Genomic DNA, 20857 nt, shown 5'->3' with positions numbered 1-20857 from the left:
GAAATATAGTTTAATAGTTACCTGTCCTTACTCCTCCAAATGTGGCTGTATCTGCTATGCTCAGTCAGGAATGATCTTTTTGCTGTCAAAGATCCTGTGGTCAGAGACTGTAATATAATAAAAAATATTCCTGGTTGGGGGGTAGATGGGGCTGGTACAGAGCTTCCAAAACCCTTGGAATTTCCTGAGTGTTAAAATCTTGCTTATGCCAACAAGTGTGTGTGTGTGTGGGGGGGGAGTATGTGTGTGCGTATGTTGGGGTGGGGGACTAGAAGACAGCTTCAGTATTGAGGGCTGATCACCAGAAAAAGCCACCTGGTTAGAGCACTAAGTTTTTCAGCTACCTGAAATCTGGGGAAAGGAGAAGGTCTGGAGATTGAGTTCAGTCATATGTCCAATGATTTAATCAATTATGCCTGCATAACATAACCCTCGTAAAAATTCAGGACAGCAAGGTCAGAAAGATTTTCCTGGTTGGTGAGCATATTGATGTGCTGGGGAATGACATGCCTGGAGTGCCTAGTTTCCACGAGGAGGGGGCATGGAAGCTCTGTGTCCCCCTTCCTCCCCCACTGACTCTCCCTTCCTATAGACCTGGTTCTATGCGGTTCTTGCACTTGGCTGTTTCTGAGTTGTATCCTTTATAGTAAAACTTTAATGGAAAGTAAAGTGTTTCACTGAGTTAGGTGAGTCATTATTAAATTATTAATCCTAAAAGGGCTGTGGTAGAAACCCCCAAATCTGTAGCCATATTATAAAGGAGTGTGGGTATCTTGGATCTCCACTTGCAGCTGGGAACTAACATAAGGACAGTCCAGCTGGGGTCTCATCCTTTATGTCATGGGGCTGGACACTGCATCCAGGTAGTTAGTGTCAGAACTAAATTAAATTGTAGGACATCTAACTGGTATCAGAGAACTATTGTGAGAATAGAGACATTCATTAAATATTTTTGACTTCTTAAACTGTAATAAAAAAACAATATAAAATTTACACTTTAGGATATCATGTACAGTACAGAGAAAAAAGTCAATAACATTGTAATAAGTATATACAATGACAGATAGACTTATACGGAGATCACTTTGTAAGATATATAAATTTTGAATCACTATGTTGTACATCTGACATTAATATTTTATGTTAACCACAATAAAAAATAAATTTAAGAAATTTACCCTTTTAACCATTTTTCTTTTTAAACTTTTTATTGAAATATAACAATGTAGAAAACATATGTAAATTTATAGTAAACTGCTCAATCATATTTCACAAACTAAATATACCCTTGTACCTAGCATCTTAATGAAGAACAGGATAGTCCAACATTCCAGGAAAAAAAAAGAAATGTTGAAAAGACAGAAACATTTTCATAAAAGAAACCTACATATATTAACTAAAATGGGGGTGTGGGAGGTAATCACTTATTCATACATGTGTATATTCCTACTACATAATACACCATTTCTAAAAGTGACTTCATGGAAAGCCATCTAAGAAGTACTTGTGTTAATGTTAAAAATTTTTGCAGTCAGGACTCAAATAAATAAAATCCAAAATGAAAGAGGAGAGATCACCACAGACATCATAGATATACAAAGAATTTTTGTAGAATACAATGAAAAATTATATGCCACCAAATACAACAATCTAGAAGAAATGGATAAATTCCTAGAACAATACAACCTTCCTAGACTGAGTCATGAAGAAGCAGAAAGCCTAAACAGACCAATCAGCAGGGAGGAAATAGAAAAAACTATTAAAAACCTCCCCCAAAATAAAAGTCCAGGCCCAGACGGTTATACTAGTGAATTCTATCAAACATTCAAACAAGACTTGGTTCCTATTCTACTCAAAGTCTTCCAAAAAATTGAAGAAGAAGCAATACTTCCAAACACATTTTATGAGGCCAACATAACCCTCATACCAAAACCTGGCAAGGATGGCACAAAGAAAGAAAACTACAGACCAATATCTCTAATGAACACAGATGCTAAAATACTAAACAAAATACTGGCAAACCGAATACAACAACATATAAAAAAAATAATACACCATGATCAAGTGGGATTCATCCCAGAATCTCAAGGATGGTTCAACATACGCAAAACGGTTAACGTAATACACCATTTCAACAAAACAAAGAACAAAAGCCACATGATCTTATCAATAGATGCAGAAAAGGCTTTTGATAAAATACAACACAATTTTATGTTTAAGACTCTCAACAAAATGGGTATAGAAGGAAAATATCTCAACATGATAAAGGCCATATATGATAAACCATCAGCCAACATCATATTAAACGGCATAAAACTGAGGACTCTCTACCTTAAATCAGGAACAAGACAGGGTTGTCCACTCTCTCCACTCTTATTTAACGTGGTGCTAGAAGTTCTGGCCAGAGCAATCAGACAAGACAAAGAAATAAAAGGCATCCATATCGGAAAAGAAGAAGTAAAGGTATCACTTTTTGCTGATGATATGATCCTATACATCGAAAACTCGAAGGACTCCACAAAAAAGATTATTAGAAACAATAAACCAATACAGTAAGGTCTCAGGATACAAAATTAACATACAAAAGTCCATAGCCTTTCTATATGCCAACAATGAAATATTAGAAAACGAACTCAAAAAAATAATCCCCTTCACGATTGCAACAAAAAAAATAAAATACCTAGGAATAAACATAACAAAGAATGTAAAGGACCTATATAATGAAAATTACAAAGCATTGTTAAGGGAAATCGAAAAAGATACAATGAGATGGAAAAATATTCCTTGTTCTTGGATAGGAAGAATAAATATAATCAAAATGGCCATATTACCGAAAGCAATATACAAATTTAATGCAATTCCCATCAAAATCCCTATGAGATTTTTTAATGAAATGGAACAAAAAAATCATCAGATTTATATGGAACTATAAAAAACCCCGAATAGCCAAAACAATCCTAAGGAAAAAGAATGAAGCTGGGGGCATTACAATACCTGACTTTAAACTATATTATAGGGCCACGATAATCAAAACAGCATGTTATTGGCAGAAAAATATACACTCAGACCAATGGAACAGAATAGAAAGCCCAGAAATAAAACCACATATATATGGTCAAATAGTCTTTGATAAAGGGGCCAACAACATACAATGGAGAAAAGAAAGCCTCTTCAACAAATGGTGTTGGGAAAACTGGAAAGTCACATGCAAAAGAATGAAACTCGACTACAGCCTGTCCCCGTGTACTAAAATTAATTCAAAATGGATCAAAGACCTAAATATAAGACCTGAAACAATAAAGTACATAGAAGAAGACATAGGTACTAAAATCATGGACCTGGGTTTTAAAGAACATTTTATGAACTTGACTCCAATGGCAAGAGAAGTGAAGGCAAAGATAAATGAATGGGACTACATCAGAATAAAAAGTTTTTGCTCAGCAAGAGAAACTGATATAAAAATAAACAGAAAGCCAACTAAATGGGAAATGATATTTTAAAACAACAGCTCAGATAAGGGCCTAATATCCAAAATTTACAAAGAACTCATAAAACTCAACAACAAACAAACAAACAATCCCATAAAAAAAAATGGGAAGAGGACATGAACAGACACTTCTCCCAGGAAGAGATACAAATGGCCAACAGATATATGAAAAGATGCTCAGCTTCATTAGTTATTAGAGAAATGCAAATCAAAACTACAATGAGGCCCTGGCCGGTTGGCTCAGCGGTAGAGCGTCGGCCTAGCGTGCGGAGGACCCGGGTTCGATTACCGGCCAGGGCACACAGGAGAAGCACACATTTGCTTCTCCACCCCTCCGCCGCACTTTCCTCTCTGTCTCTCTCTTCCCCTCCCGCAGCCAAGGCTCCATTGGAGCAAAGATGGCCCGGGCGCTGGGGATGGCTCTGTGGCCTCTGCCTCAGGCGCTGGAGTGGCTCTGGTCGCGACATGGCGACGCCCAGGATGGGCAGAGCACCGCCCCCTGGTGGGCAGAGCGTCGCCCCTGGTGGGCGTGCCGGGTGGATCCCGGTCGGGCGCATGCGGGAGTCTGTCTGACTGTCTCTCCCCGTTTCCAGCTTCAGAAAAATGAAAAAAAAAAAAAAAACTACAATGAGATACCACCTCACCCCTGTTAGATTAGCTATTATCAACAAGACGGGTAATAGCAAATGTTGGAGAGGCTGTGGAGAAAAAGGAACCCTCATTCACTGTTGGTGGGACTGTAAAGTAGTACAACCATTATGGAGGAAAGTATGGTGGTTCCTCAAAAAACTGCAAATAGAACTACCTTATGACCCAGCAATCCCTCTACTGGGTATATACCCCAAAACCTCAGAAACATTGATACGTGAAGACACATGTAGCCCCATGTTCATTGCAGCACTGTTCACAGTGGCCAAGACATGGAAACAACCAAAAAGCCCTTCAATAGAAGACTGGATAAAGAAGATGTGGCACATATACAATATGGAATACTACTCAGCCATAAGAAATGATGACATCAGATCATTTACAGCAAAATGGTGGGATCTTGATAACATTATACGGAGTGAAATAAGTAAATCAGAAAAAAAAACAAGAAGTACATGATTCCATACATTGGTGGAACATAAAAATGAGACTAAGAGACATGGACAAGAGTGTGGTGGTTACCAGGGGTGGGGGGAGGGAGGACATGGGAGGGAGGGAGGAAGAGAGTTAGGGGGAGGGGGAGGGGCACAGAGAACTAGATAGAGGGTGGCGGAGGACAATCTGACTTTGGGCGAGGGGTATGCAACATAATTTAATGACAAAATAACCTAGACATGTTTTCTTTGAATATATGTACGCTGATTTATTAATGTCATCCCATTACCATTAATAAAAATTTATTTAAAAAAAATTTTTTTGCAGTAATAATTTTTGAACATACTGAATTATGGCTAGTCAAACAGGTTTGTCATTTAAGAAAATTTTCATAAGTTCAGGCTCCACGGTCTATTATCTAAACATTCTCAAATCAGGGCAGGAATGAGAAAATTATTTCTTCCCATTATAGGTATATTTCTAAAATCATAGTGAAATGATGGGGTGGTGAACACATAATGCAGTGTGCTGATGATGTGTTGTAGAATTGTGTACCTGAAACCTGTATAATTTTGTTAACCAGTATTACCCCAATAAATTCAATTGAAAAAATAAAAGTTAAAAAATAAAAAATAATAAAATCATGGTAAAATGTAATAATACAATCTGCCATTTCAAATTGTATTTATTTTCAAGTGTACAATTTCAAGTGTATCTATTTTCAAGTGTACAATTCAGTGGCATATTTAGTACATTCACAATGTTGTACAACTATTACCACTATCCATTTCCAGAGCTGGTTCATCCCAAACAGGAATTCTGTACTTGTTAAACAAATAATAATTGCCCCATTTTCCCCTTCCCCAATCCTGGCAACCACTATTCTCATTTGTGTCTCAGTGAACATGACTATTTTAGGCACCTCCAATAAAAGGTATCTATCATACACATCTGACTTTTTGTGTCTGGCTTATTTTACTTAGCATAAGATTTTCAAGGTTTATTCATATTGTAGCATATGCTAGAATTTCATTCTCTTTTAAGGCTGAATAATATTACACTATATGTATATACATTCATCTGTTATCCATTCATCTTTCTTGTCCACGTTTTTGTTATTGTGAATAATGCTGCTATGAATATTGTGGACAAGTATATGTTTTGTTGTACATTTTCAAAAATCCATCTTCATGCATTTTTGTTGTATAAATAAGCTTTCAGAGCACTTTATGATTTAGAGGCAAAATTGAAACTAATGATGATACATGTTTTAAAGAGTTCAATATTTTATTATCAGTATTAATATTTTCATGCTGAAGATTCAGATAAAGTAACAGGTAGAAACGGCATGTAAGCAGCACTACATATGTATACCTTAAATATATAGAAATGTTTTACAAATTACTGGACTAAAAAATATAAAAGATGAAATTACATTAATTCTTTTTTGCTCAATCTTTCTGGATATACTTTTAGTATTAAATACATAGCAAGTGCTTATACTTACAGATTCTGCCTTTCTCCTTAGCAAAGAACACATGCTTATCCTTAATCAGAATTAGTTTCAAAAGGAAAACCTCCTTAGAGATAAGCATGGGATTTAGTGCTTTAGACCTATATTCTTGCTGGACTTGTTGTTCGATGATTGCTCTCGCTCTTTTGTAATTTCCAACTCGATTTTAGCTTTGATTTTCTCCCAATCTATCTGGAGCTGCAGTAAAAGAAAGGAAGAGACACGCTTATATAGTAAGGACATTCTTGTTTAATTAAAAAAAAAAACACCAAGAATAAATAAAAATAGAATGTATGACTTCCGAAACGAGAAAAAGAGCATAAAAAAAGTTAAGAAAAAATAATGCTCAAAAAAGAGGTGGTGGTGCATCAAACTGGGACATGGAGGACCCAGGTTCAAAACCTCAAGGTCACTGGCTTGAGCACAGGCTCATTTGGATTGAACACATGCACAGTAGCTTGAGCACAGGGTCACTGGCTTGAGCGTGGGATCCTAGACATGACCTCATTGTTGCTGGCTTGTGCCCAAGGTCGCTGGCTTGAGCAAGGGGTCACTTGCTCTGCTGTAGCCCCTCATTCAAAGCACATATGAGAAAGCAATCAATGAACAACTAAGGTGCTGCAATGAAGAATGGATGCTTCTCATCTCTCACTCTTCCTGTCTGTCCCTATCTGTCTCTCTCTCTGAATTTTGCTCTGTCTCTGTCAAAAAAAATAAAAAAGAAAAGAAAAGAAAGAAAGAACTTTAAGAATCAGACCAAACAACAATAACCACTGTAATTCAAAAGACCAAAATCTTGTTTTAGCCGTGGAGCCTTAAGATTCGGCACAGGTGCCTCAGGGACATGGTGGTGAATGTGGACTGCACTCCACCAAGTTTACTGCAAATGGGTCAGCTCTTCACTGCTTATATACTGAGGTTTCCATTAGAGGCCTAGCTATGAGCAAAGATATGGCAACATTTGCTTCCCCCAAGCATATGGTACAAAAATGGCTCCCTTATAATAACTCTCTTTTTTTCTTTTTTAATTAATTTTAATGGGGTGACATTGATAAATCAGGGTACATATATTCAGAGAAAATATCTCTAGGTTATTTTGACATTTGATTATGCTGCGTTCCCATCACTCAAAGTCCAATTGTCTTCTGTCACCTTCTAACTGGTTTTCTTTGTGCCCTTCATCTCCCCCAACCCCCTCCCTCTCCTCCCCCCAATAAGCCCCACACTCTTGTCCATATCTCTGAGTATCACTTTTAAGTCCCACCTATGTATGGAATCATATAGCTCTTCGTTTTTTCTGATTTACTTCTTTCACTCAGTATAATATTATCAAGGTCCATCCATGTTGTTGTAAATGATCTGATGTCATCATTTCTTATGGCTGAGTAGTATTCCATAGTACCAAAGCTTTTTAATCCACTCGTCCTCTGATGGACACTTGGGCTGTTTCCAGATCTTTGCTATCGTGAACAATGCTGCCATAAACATGGGGGTGCATTTCTTCTTTTCAGACAGCGCTATGGTGTTCTTGGGGTATATTCCTAATAGTGGTATAGCTGGGTCAAAGGGCAGTTCGATTTTTATTTTCTTAAGGAATCTCCATACTGTTTTCCACAGTGGCTGCACCAGTCTGCATTCCCACCAGCAGTGCAGGAGGGTTCCCTTTTCTCCACATCCTCGCCAGCACTTATTCTGTGTTGTTTTATTGATGAGCACCATTCTGACTGGTGTGAGGTGATATCTCATTGTGGTTTTAATTTGCATTTCTCTAATCATTAGTGAAGTTGAACATTTTTTCATACGCCTATTGGCCATCAGTGTGTCCTCTTTGGAGAAGTGTCTATTCATTTCTTTCGCCCATTTTTTGATTGGATTTTTTGTCTTCCTGGTATTGAGTTTTACAAGTTCTTTATAAATTTTGGTTATTAACCCCTTATCAGATGTATTGTCAAATATATTCTCCCATTGTGTAGTTTGTCTTTTTATTCTGTTCTTATTGTCTTTAGCTGTGCAGAAGCTTTTTAGTTTGATATACTCCCATTTGTTTATCCTATCTTTTATTTCACTTCCCCGTGGAGATAAATCAGCAAGTATATTGCTGCGAGAGATGACAGAGAGCTTACTGCCTATGTTTTCTTCTAAGATGCTTATAGTTTTACAGCTAACATTTAAGTCTTTTATCCATTTTGAGTTTATTTTTGTGAATGGTATAAGTTGGTAGTCTAGTTTCATTAAAAATATGGAACGCTTCACAAATTTGCGTGTCATCCTTGCACAGGAGCCATGCTAATCTTCTTTGTATCATTCCAATTTTAGTATATGTGCTGCTGAAGCGAGCACGTAATAACTCTTAAAGTAATATAAAGTTACAGCAGTGTTTAAAACAATAATGTAAAGATATTAGAGGAAGTAGTAAGAAAGGAAAGCCTAAGCTTTCACAAAAAGAATCATTGAAAAGAAATAATATTTTCATCTGTTTCCACCTCTTTGACGCATGAGGCAGCACCTTGTGCACTGCCTCATTACATTTGGGATCAGAAATGGGCTATGCTCTGAGTTCTATCAACAATTTCTTTAAGAAAAAGCATTTTTCTGTTTTAAAAAGTTAGAGATCAATAATTTAGGAATATGTGTCCTCTTAGGCAAAACACGGGAAAAATTAGATTCTAGGCTAATCTAACTTTGATTTACTAAGAAATAAACCCAAGCTCCTAAGACTAAGCCAAAAGTGACTAGGTCCTCACCTCCTGGTTGGACAGCTGGGAGAAATAAGTAATATTACACCGCACTGAAAAACTATTTGCTGCTTGAACAGATTTATCTTAAATAAGAGATTTAATTAAGAGGAGACCTAAAGATGGAGTAGGCAACGGAGTAGGCAGACACACAGATGCCCAGCTCTCACCACCAAACTGGAATACAAATGAATTTAGGAAAAATCAGCATGAAAAATCAACTCTGGACTATAAGATCAGCTCTCAAAAACCCAGGAGCAAAGAAGAAGCCACAACAAACCTGGTAGGGAATGCCTGAATCTCCCCTGTTTACAGGAATGGAGGGGGGAGGCTGAGGCTGAGAGCCCAGAAGGGATCTCACTCCAGGAAAAAGAGCAGAAAATACTGCTCACAGCCACTTGTCTGGTGACCAGGGAGCAGGGAGCGAGGTGTGTTGAAAGGACTGGCTTATCTTCCAAGTCAGAAGGGAAAAGAGAGGAACAGACGGTGAGGGGCAAAGGAATGCAGGAGACGACCTAAAAGCTGACTCATCCATGCTAGAGGTGGCCATAGCTGGGGGAGGGATGGATCCTTCCACAAAACACGGCTAAAGTGCCTCCGGATCACAGATCTCCAGACATCTCTCCAGTTCCAGTCAGTGCAACAAGACACAGCTGAAAACAAGAAGTGGGGAGGAGGGGCAGTAATTCAGGTCTCCATGGAGATCTGAGATACACCTCCCCCTACTGAAGCTGAGAAAACACCCTGAGCCCAGAGAGATTAATTGGTAGAAGAGGCCTCAGAGTCTCAGGTTACACCTACCACATTCCAGGATACAGTTTCAAGGAAGCCCCCTGCTGTGATCAATAAACAAGACTATCACCTGTTAAGAAAACAAACAAATCAAGACTTCAAAAAGGGCCAAATCTGAAAGTGGATTACAAATAATAGCTGATGTCAACCCAAGAAGACCTAAAAATAACACAGTTGAAAACTGTAGGCAGACAACACCAAGCCTAGACTCAACCAACTCTACAAACAAAACACCCAAACACAGATAATAAGAAGACAAAGAAGTGCAATCCAAATGAAACTACAAGAGAAACCTTCAGGAGATGAACTGAGTGATGTGGAAATAATCAAACTTCCAGATGCGGAGTTCAAAATAATGATTGTAAGGATGCTTAGGCATATTAGAACAACAATGGATGGTCAATACGGACACCTAAACAAAGAAATAGCAAGTATAAAAAAGGATATTGAAATATAATATTAAAAAAGAATCAGTCGGAGATGACAAATACAATATCAGAAATGAAGACCACAATGGAAGGAATTAAAAACAGGATGGATACAGCTAAGGATCGAAATAGTGAGTTGGAGGACAACTTGAATGAAGGCAAGAAAGCAGAGAAGAAAAAGAAAAAAGACTCAAAAAGTCTGAGGAAACTCTTAGAAAGCTCTGTGAAAACAGGAATAGAAATAACATCCGCATCATAGGGGTTCCTGAAGAAGAAGAAAAAGAACAAGGGATAGAGACTTTGTTCAATCATATCATAGCTGAAAACTTCCCTAAATTAATGCAGGAGAAACTCTCACAAGTTCAAGAAGCACAAAGAACTCCATTAAAGAGAAACCCAAAGAAACCTACACCATGACACATGATAATTAAAATACCAAAGCTAAGTGATAAAGAGAAAATATTAAAAGCTGCAAGAGAAAAAAAGCTATCACCTACAAAGGAGCCCCCATAAGGATGACATCCGACTTCTCAACAGAAACATTTGAGGCCAGAAGGGAATGGCAAGAAATATTCAAAGTAATGCAGAACAAGAACATACAACCAAGACTTAATCCAGCAAGGCTATCGTTTAAAATTGAAGAAGAAATAAAAAGCTTCCCAGACAAAAAAACAAATCAAGAAATTCATTACAACCAAACCAATGCTGCAGGAAATGTTAAGGGGCCTGCTGTAAACAGATCAGAGTGGGAAAAGAATATAGCAAAAAGGAATACAGCTTTAAAGAAGAAAATGGCAATAAACAACTACATATCAATAATAACCTTAAATGTAAATGGATTAAATGATCCAATAAAAAGACATAAAGTAGCTGCATGGATAAGAAAACAGGACCCGTACATATGCTGTCTACAAGAGACATACCTTAAAACAAAAGTTGCACATAGACTGAAGGTAAAAGGAGGGGAAAAATATTTCATGCAAATGGAAATGAAAAAAAGCTGGGGTAGCAATACTTATATCAGACAAAATGGACTTTAAAACAAAGGATATAGTACGAGATAAAGAAGGCCATTACATAATGATAAAGGGAGCAATCCAAAAGGAAGATATAACTACTAAAAATATCTATGTACCTAATATACGAGCACCTAAATATATAAAGCAGATTTTGATGGATATAAAGGGTGAGATCAACAGCAATACTATAATAGTAGGGGATTTCAATACCCCATACCCCACTAACATCACTAGATAGATCCTCAAGAAAGAAAATTAACAAAGAAACAGCAGACTTAAAGGACACACTAGATAAACTGGGTTTAATAGCTATCTTCCAAACCTTTCACCTTTCACCCTAAAGCAGCAGAATATACATTCTTTTCAAGTGCTCATGGTACATTCTCTAGGATAGACCACATGTTAGGGCACAAAAGTGGTCTCAACAAATTTAAGAAGATGAAATCATATCAAACACTGTCTCTGATCACAATGGCACAAAACTAGAAATAAACCACAACAAAAAAGCTCAAAAATTCTCAAACACATGGAAACTAAATAGCAGGGTGTTAAATAACAAATGGATTAAGAATGAGATAAAAAGCATCGGCCTAGCGTGCGGAGGACCCGGGTTCGATTACCGGCCAGGGCACACAGGAGAAGCGCACATTTGCTTCTCCACCCCTCCGCCGCACTTTCCTCTCTGTCTCTCTCTTCCCCTCCCGCAGCCAAGGCTCCATTGGAGCAAAGATGGCCCAGGCGCTGGGGATGGCTCCTTGGCCTCTGCCTCAGGCGCTAGAGTGGCTCTGGTTGCAACATGGCGACGCACAGGATGGGCAGAGCATCGCCCCCTGGTGGGCAGAGCGTCGCCCCTGGTGGGCGTGCCGGGTGGATCCCGGTCGGGTGCATGCGGGAGTCTGTCTGACTGTCTCTCCCTGTTTCCAGCTTAAAAAAAAAAAAAAAGAATGAGATAAAAGAAGAAATTAAAAAATTCCAAGAAAAGAATGACAATGAGCATATATCAACTCAAAATTTATGGGACCCAGCAAAAGCAGTACTGAGGGAAGTTCATAGCACTACAGGCACACCTTAAGAAACTAGAAAAAGCTCAAATAAACAACTTAACCCTGCATCTAAAAGAACTAGAAAAAGAACAGCAAGTAAAGCCCAAATGTAGTAGAAGGAAGAAAATAATAAAGACCAGAGCAGAAATAAATGACATAGAGACTAAAGAAATAATACAGAGGATCAAAAAACTAGAAGCTGGTTCTTTGAAAAGGTAAACAAGATTGATGAACCTTTAACTACACTCAACAAGAAAAAGAGAGAGAAGACTCAAATAAATAAAATTAGAAATGAGATGGGAAAATAACAACTGACACAACAGAAATACAAAATATTATAAGAAAATATAATGAAGAACTGTATGCCAAAACACTAGACAACCTAGATGAAATGCACAAATTCCTTGAAACATACAATCTTCCAAAAATCAATCTGGAAGAATCAGAAAACCTAAACAGACCGATTACACCAAATGAGATCGAAACAGTTATCAGAAAACTCCCAAAAAAGAAAAGTCCAGGTCCTGATGACTTCACAACTGAATTCTACCAAATATTTAAAGAACTAACTCCTATCCTTCTCAAGCTATTTCAAAAAATTCAAGAGGAAGGAAGACTTCCAAACTCCTTTTATGAGGCGAGTATAATTCTGATTCCAAAACCAGGCAAAGACAACACAAAGTAAGAAAATTATAGGCCAATATCCCTGATGAATATAGATGCTTAAATCCTCAACAAAATATTAGCAAACTGGATCCAACAATATATGGAAAAAATCGTATTCCATGATCAAGTGGGATTTATTCTGGGGAGGCAAGGCTGGTACAGTATTTGCTAATCAATCAATGTGATTCATCACATAAACAAAAGGAAGGGGAAAAACCACATGATAATTTCAATAGATGCAGAAAAAGCATTTGTTAAAATCCAGCACCCATTCCTGATCAAAACTCAGCAAAGTGGGCATACACGGAACATACCTCAACATGATAAAAGCTATCTATGACAAACCCACAGCCAACATCATACTCAATGGGCAAAAATTAAAAGCAATACCCTTAAGATCAGGAACAAGGCAGGGGTGTCTCCTTTTACCACTCTTATTCAACATAGTCCTGGAAGTCCTAGCCACAGCAATCAGACAAGAAGAAATAAAAGGCATTCAAGTTGGAAAAGAAGAAGTAAAACTATCATTATTTGCTGATGATATGATATTGTATATAGAAAACTTTAAAGTCTCAGTCAAAAGACTACTGGACCTAATAAATGAATTCAGCAAAGTGGCAGGATATAAAATTAATACTCAGAAATCAGAGGTATTTTAATATGCCAACAATGAACAGTCAGAAAGAGAAATTAAGAAAACAATCCCCTTCACCATTACAATCAAAAAAATAAAGTACCTAGGAGTAAATTTAACCAAGGACACTAAAGAATTGTACTTGGAAAATTATAAAACATTGATAAAAGAAATCAAGAAAGATACAAACAAGTGGAAGTATATACTGTGCTCATGGTTAGGAAGAATAAACATCATTAAAATGTCTATATTACCCACAGCAATCTATAAATTCAATGTAATACCAATTAAAATACCAATGACAGGCCCTGGCCGGTTGGCTCAGTGGTAGAGCGTCAGCCTGGCATGCAGTAGTCCCGGGTTTGATTCCCGGCCAGGGCACACAGGAAAAGCGCCCGTCTGCTTCTCCACCCCTCCCCCTCTCCTTCCTCTCTGTCTCTCTCTTCCCCTCCTGAAGCCAAGGCTCCATTGGGGCAAAGTTGGCCCGGGCACTGAGGATGGCTCTATGGCCTCTGCCTCAGGCGTTAGAATGGCTCTGGATGCAACAGAGCAGCACCTCAGATGGGCAGAGCTTCATCCCCTGGTGGGCATGCCATGTGGATCCTGTTCGGGCGCATGCGGGAGTCTGTCTGACTGCCTCCCCGTTTCCAACTTCAGAAAAATACAAAAAAAAAAAAAATACCAATGACATACTTCAAAGATATAGATTACATATTCCAAAAATTTATATGGAACCAAAAAAGAACATGAATAGCCTCAGCAATCTTAAAAAAGAAGAATAAAGTGGGATGTATCACGCTTCCTGATATCAAGTTATACAACAAAGCCATTGTTCTCAAAACAGCCTGGTACTGGCATATAAGAACAGGCATATAGATCAATGGAACAGAACTGAAAACCCAGAAATAAACCCACAGCTCTATGGACAATTGATATTTGACAAAGGAGGTAAGGAAATACAATGGAGTAAAGACAGCCTCTTTAACAAATGGTGTTGGGAAAATTGGACAGCTACCTGCAAAAAAATGAAACTAGACCACCAGCTTACACCATTCACAAAAATAAACTCAAAATGGATAAAACTTAAATGTAATCCGTGAAACCATAAGCATCTTAGAAGAAAACATAGGCAGTAAGCTCTCTGACATCTCTCGCAGCAATATATTCACTGATTTATCTCCACGGGGAAGTGAAATAAAAGACAGGATAAACAAATGGGACTATATCAAACTATAAAGCTTCTGCACAGCTAAAGACAATAAGAACAGAATAAAAAGACAAACTACACAATGGGAGAACATATTTGACAATACGTCTGATAAGGGGTTAATAACCAAAATTTATAAAGAACTTATAAATCTCAACACCAGGAAGACAGACAATCCAATCCAAAAATGGGCAAAAGAAATAAATAGACACTTCTCCAAAGAGGACATACAGATAGCCAATAGGCATATGAAAAAATGCTCAACATCACTAATCATTATAAAAATGCAAATTAAAACCACAATGAGATATCATCTTACACCAGTCAGAATGGCACTCATCAACAAAACAACACAGAATAAGTGCTGGCGAGGATGTGGAGAAAAGGGAACCCTCCTGCACTGCTGGTGGAATGCAGACTGGTGCAGCCACTGTGGAAAACAGTATGGAGATTTCTCAAAAAATTGAAAATCGAACTGCTTTTTGACCCAGCTATCCCACTTTTAGTAATATACCCCAAGAACACCATAGAACTGCTCCAAAAGGAGAAATGTACCCCCATGTTTGTGGCAGCATTATTCACAACAGCAAAGATCTGGAAACAGCCCAAGTGTCCGTCAGTGGACGAGTGGATTAAAAAGCTTTGGTACATATATATGGAATACTACTCAGCCATAAGAAATGATGACATCAGATCATTTACAACAACATGGATGGACCTTGATAGCATTAGACAGAGTAAAATAAGCAAATCAGAATAAACTAAGAACTATATGAATCCATCATAGATGGGACAACAAAAATGAGACTCAGAGACATGGACAAGAATGTGATGGTAACGGGGTGGGGGGTGCGGGGTGGGAGGACAGAAGTCAATTTGACTTTGGGTGAAGGGTATACAGCATAATCAAATGTCAAAATAATCTGGAGATGTTTTCTCTCAACATATGTACCCTGATTTATCAATGTCACTACATTAAATTTAAAAAAAAAAGAGATTTAATTTAACATTAACAGGAATTCATGCCTCCTTTATTTTGTGCCAGAAGTTGATAGAATTAAATACTTGGTTCTTTTTATTCCAATATCCTTTCTCCAAATTTCTGTAAATTAATTTGTGTATACTTTTGGTCATCTTTTCTTAAAGATAATAATTCCATATGCTTTCTCTATACTACACGTGGGAGACTGCAAGCTGACAAAACCCTCAAAGTTCAAGAGTTAGCCAAAGGGTAAGCTCTTCCCCACAACTCCATATTGGCTATGAGGCTGAGTATTTGTGCCAGTCTCATCCCCCCCAACCTCACTTGCTTAAATTGCTAAAGGCAGTTTTCTTTTTATCCATTGTTTTGTGTAGTTAAGTGTGTTATGCTCAGTGGAGGGTTTTCTGCACTCAGGAGATTTCATAATGTAGCTCAGGAGAATTCCTGATGTAGCTCGGAGATGTGAATTTGTTATCAAAGCTTTCTTTTGTTTTGTAAAATAACTCTGCTTTGCACTATAAAAATAAAGCTTTTTGGGAATACAAGCAGCTCTTGTAGAAAAAGACTGCAGAGAGACCTCTCAATCCCATCCTTTTTTCTCTCTTTTTTTCTCAATCCTCTACCATTCCCAATCAAGAACTGCAAAATTACTAGTCATGCAGGTTCGTGACAATTATGTGTGGGGCAGCTGTGTCAGGCTTGCTCTCGGGGTTACCAGCTGTAAGCACTTTGCCTGACTGGTGCGTGGGTGCGTGGCTGCGCCACACATGCATGGTCTTTGTAAGGCTATGAGAGGCTGGGAAGTGCAGATTGCCTGCCTGTCCCCCACGGTGAGGGGCCATTCTTGCAGTTTCTCTGCCTGAGAAGAGGTTTCCCCTGCCTGTGTGATTGTCCGCTGTTGTAAGACTTTATTAAACCAAATGGCCTAACCCTTTCTGGCTCCGCAGTTTCTCTACCGTGTGCCTGAATCCAACATGAACCCACCTGGCCTTGGCCACCTGCATTATACTATATCACATAGATAAATTAAGAGAATCCTTCTAACTAATAGAAGACGAATGTCTGTACTAAGATTCAAGGGACAGCTCATTTAAAGGCAGAGCAAACATTAGGTTATTTGAAACTCATTTTTCAATCAGGCCACAATAGTATTTTTTAAATGGCAAAACACTTGTTCTATGTCTAATAAAACATTTGCAAAGAGAAAGACAAACTTGATGAATGCTTTGGCCTTCTTCCAGCCTTAAATTGACTTGCATATGTTTCTCAAATCAATCACAATAAAACCATATATTGATGGTACTTGGACTAACTGTTGATCTGTTACAACAGAAGTCCATCAAGTAAATTGATGACATCTATTTCAGTTACTTGTTATAATACAAATGAGGGTATTGGTTGATAGGTGCCCCACTGAAAATAAATGTTTTACTTTCATTTTGGCATTTATCCAGTTTTAGAGCAGTGTTCCCCAATAATTTAGTCCTTGGAATGAAATATTCTTAATAATGAGGTTTATATAAGGATGTACTCGTGACAGCTGTTAAATGACTTCTATACTAAAATACATCCTTTCCTATTAAAGGGAGTTTCAATACTATTTGACACTTCTTATTCTAGTTCCTAGTAAATTCTTGTTCACACAGAATTAATTTCAAAGTCATACCAAATGGCTCCATATCTTCTACCTCATCTCTCTTACTCTCAGCTGAAAATCAGCTTTCTACTTTACAGAGAACGTGGTGGCCATCGGGTAATGGATTCACTTAGTTTCCTTCCTTGCATTCACAAACTTACCTAGATGTGTATCCATCCTTATCTTTCTCCCTTCTGTCTCTGGCCAACCTCTTCACATAAGTCTCTGATCCCATCTTCTTAAGATTCTTCTAGGACATCCACCTTTAATTATTACTTCCAGATTCAGTTTCCTTCTCTTCACTGGCTGCTCCTCATCATCCTCCCCTCTCTATTCTGTTTTCTTACAAGCTACCACCTTGGTTCTTCCCATTCCTGACTCATTCTCTCTTCAGACCACTGTAATGACAATGTTCTTGCTACACTTCAGAAACTTTTTACTAATGTCACCCTCACGTGTTTTCATTCATTACACTAAACACCTTCCCTATCTGATTCCATGACTCATTCAACAAATATTACTGCTGACTATCTGACTATATGCCAAGAATTGTTCAAGGTTCAAGGAATCAGCAATAAACAACAACCAAAAAAATCACTGTCTTCACAGAGAGATAAACAAAGAAAGACAAATAATAATGGAAGAGACAAATTTATGTATATGGATATATACATTATATATCTATATCTACATAATATAGACAGATATATAAATAATGTCAGAAGTGCCTGACCAGGTGGTGATGCAGTAGATAGAGCACTGACCTGGGACAATGAGGACTCCAGGTTTGAAACCCCAAGGTTGCTGGCTTGGAGCATGGGGTCGCCAGCTTGAGTGTGGGATCATACACATGACCTCATGGTTGCTGGCTTGAGCCCAAAGGTTGCTGGCTTGAAGGGCAAGGTCGCTGGCCCTGGCCTAAAGTCACTGGCTTGAGCAAGGGGTCACTGGCTTGGCTGAAGCCCCCCAGTCAAGGCACATTTGAGAAAGCAATCAATGAACTAAAGTGCTGCAACTACGAGTTGATGCTTCTCATCTCTCTCCTTTCCTATCTGTCTGTCTCTCTTTCTCTGTCTCTCTCTCACTAAAAATAAAAGTAAAAAATGATGTCAGAAGTAGTAAGAGTTTTGGAAACAGGGAAGGGAGATAATGAGTGCTAAGGTGGAGTTGGGGGTGGTGTGTATTTCAAATAGAGTGCTCAGAGAGGGCCTCTTTGAGAAGCTGACCTGAAGACCTGCAGGAAATGGAGTGAGTGAATCCATGTTTATATCTGGGAAAGAGTATGTTGACAGAGGGAAGAGGAAGGCCCTGAAGTGGGAATGTTCCCTGAACATTGTTGACTGCTGCTCCTTGAAAATTCTCTCATCTTAGTCTATGTAATACTTTTCCCTCTGGTTTCTGCTCTCCTTTCTAAGTGTTCTCCTTAGTCTTTTTTTTTTCTCCTTCTTTTTCTCCTATGTTCTTTCCGTAGACAATCTTTTAACAATTAGTATTCACCAGAGTTCTAACCACATCTTTACATACTTTCCCTAGGAGACCTCATCAACTCATATAGCTTCAACTATGCCTAGCTGGTCATGACCATAAATTTATCTAGTCCTGATTCCTCCTTTGTCAATATACTTCAATGTTCATATATATTTTTAATTGCCCACTAGATATCTCCACTTGGATAACCCACAAACTAAAAAAAAAAATATATATATATATATATATATATATATATATATATATATATAGCTCACAAAAATTAGGGGATATTTTATCACTTCATATTCATTTTGAAATATCCTCTAATTTTTGTGAGCAGTATATATTTTCATGTATTCAAATTCAAAAGATCCAAAATTTGTTTATTTGCATGTTCCTTATGTAAATTAACGGCATCCTCATCTACCAGTAACCCAACTAGAAATGCTGAATCACACTCAATGCCTTGCCTTATTTCACCTCCTCTCCTCCTACCCGCAACCACATGCTCTCTTAATTTTACTGATGAATTACTTCTTTCACAAGTCTTACCCTTTCAATATCCTGGTGGGTACTATTAGAGTAACCTACTCACTAACAGTAATCACCACACTTAAACACCTTTCACATCATTCTCTTGAGTACAAACCTCCAAGTCTTCATACTGCTTTCACTAAGAAATCTATTAACAGTACTTACTACGACCCTTCAATGTCTGGGCCCAACCAACGTTCCAACCATCTAGGATCCAGCATCCAGAGCAGTGACCCTGTACACCTTCACCATTCTTTCAAGACCCCACACGTTTGTTCTTACTATCATATCCTTTAACTGACTAATGAAATCCTACTCAAGACAATTTTGTGGAAAATTCAAAGTTTCCACTTATATTTAGGAACTGGGATTTTAAAAGGTAAAAGTGATTATGGTATTTCCTTTTAATAGCTTCACTTTAATTGTAGGGAAAAGTCCAATATAGTATGTCCTTAATTTGCCCTATGAAACCCTCAAGTCAATCTCCCTTTTGCTCTTTACTCTTTTCTACTTCAAAGCCTTCCCTCTGCCTGGAACTTGCCTATCCCCAAACACCACTCTCCCCTAGTCAGCCTCTACTCTTCATCTTTGGAGCTCAGCGCATATATCATATACTTTGCTTATAAAAGTCTTTGCGAATCTCTCTCTCTAGGTCAGTTTCCCTATCTATATGTACACCATCATCAAGAATGATCACAACTGAAATGAACAATTAACTGTATAATTAACTATCACCTCTATTTGAACATAAGCTTCATGAGGTCAGGGTCAGTGTGTCTGCCACATTTACTATTCTATCCCAAGCACTAACGAGAGTACATTGTCTGAAGGAGGCACTCAATAAATATTGAATAAATAGTAACTAATTTAACTAATTACCCAGCAAATGAGATATCATTAAACAATCTCTCACTATTTTCTCTCCAGGATTTTGTATCTCAGAACCTTGTAAGATTACAAGGCCCTAAAAAGCTGCAAGACCTAAAGTGGTCTGTCTGAAATCTAGAGTATTCACTGCTTGTCTTAAAAATTCTATCCTTTCTGAAATTCTGCTCATGAAGTGTTTGTTAAGTTGGTTGGTTTCTCACTTTTTTCCTTTCTCCTAGCATAGTTTTAAACATCAACAGGTTCTTCTATTTTTCTTTTTCCACAGAGTATGTATTCAGTAGATTGAAAATATTCCTCAAGTGGATTTTATTTACCAGACTTAAAAATCAGCCCAGGCCGGTTGGCTCAGTGGTAGAGCGTAGGCCTGGCGTGCAGAAGTCCCGGGTTCGATTCCCGGCCAGGGCACACAGGAGAATCGCCCATCTGCTTCTCCACCCCTCCCCCTCTTCTTCCTCTCTGTCTCTCTCTTCCCCTCCCGCAGCGAGGCTCCATTGGAGCAAAGATGCCCTGGGCGCTGGGGATGGCTCCTTGGCCTCTGCCCCAGGCGCTGGAGTGGCTCTGGTCGCAACAGAGCAACGCCCCGGAGGGGCAGAGTATCGCCCCCTGGTGGGCGTGCCGGGTGGATCCCAGTCGGCCGCATGCGGGAGTCTGTCTGACTGTCTCTCCCCATTTCCAGCTTCGGAAAAATACAAAAAAAAAAAAGATTACAAAATAAAATAAAAATCACTTTACAAAAACTA

At 38.3% G+C, this 20857-nt stretch overlaps 1 protein-coding gene and 1 non-coding gene across 7 annotated transcripts in view; both read right to left on the bottom strand.

Annotated features, from left to right (window-relative positions):
* Positions 1-4895: 4895 nt before the first annotated feature.
* The window catches only part of IFT80 (intraflagellar transport 80), a 276992-nt gene continuing 261030 nt past the window's right edge, over positions 4896-20857 (bottom strand). For all 6 annotated transcript variants that reach the window (XM_066241592.1, XM_066241593.1, XM_066241591.1 and 3 more), the window contains one exon: positions 4896-6281. In XM_066241592.1, coding sequence (XP_066097689.1) covers positions 6171-6281 — 111 coding nt within the window. In that variant the 3' untranslated portion in view covers positions 4896-6170. The remainder of the gene's footprint in view (positions 6282-20857) is intronic.
* On the bottom strand, positions 8317-8423 carry LOC136312341 (U6 spliceosomal RNA). Its single transcript, XR_010726940.1, has one exon. It is a non-coding gene; the product is annotated as a U6 spliceosomal RNA (small nuclear RNA).

This window comes from Saccopteryx bilineata, chromosome 8 (genome assembly GCF_036850765.1).
Source record: "Saccopteryx bilineata isolate mSacBil1 chromosome 8, mSacBil1_pri_phased_curated, whole genome shotgun sequence".
NCBI lineage: Eukaryota > Metazoa > Chordata > Mammalia > Chiroptera > Emballonuridae > Saccopteryx > Saccopteryx bilineata.
Note: the sequence above shows the minus strand (reverse complement) of the source record. Positions and strands in the feature narration are given on the sequence as shown.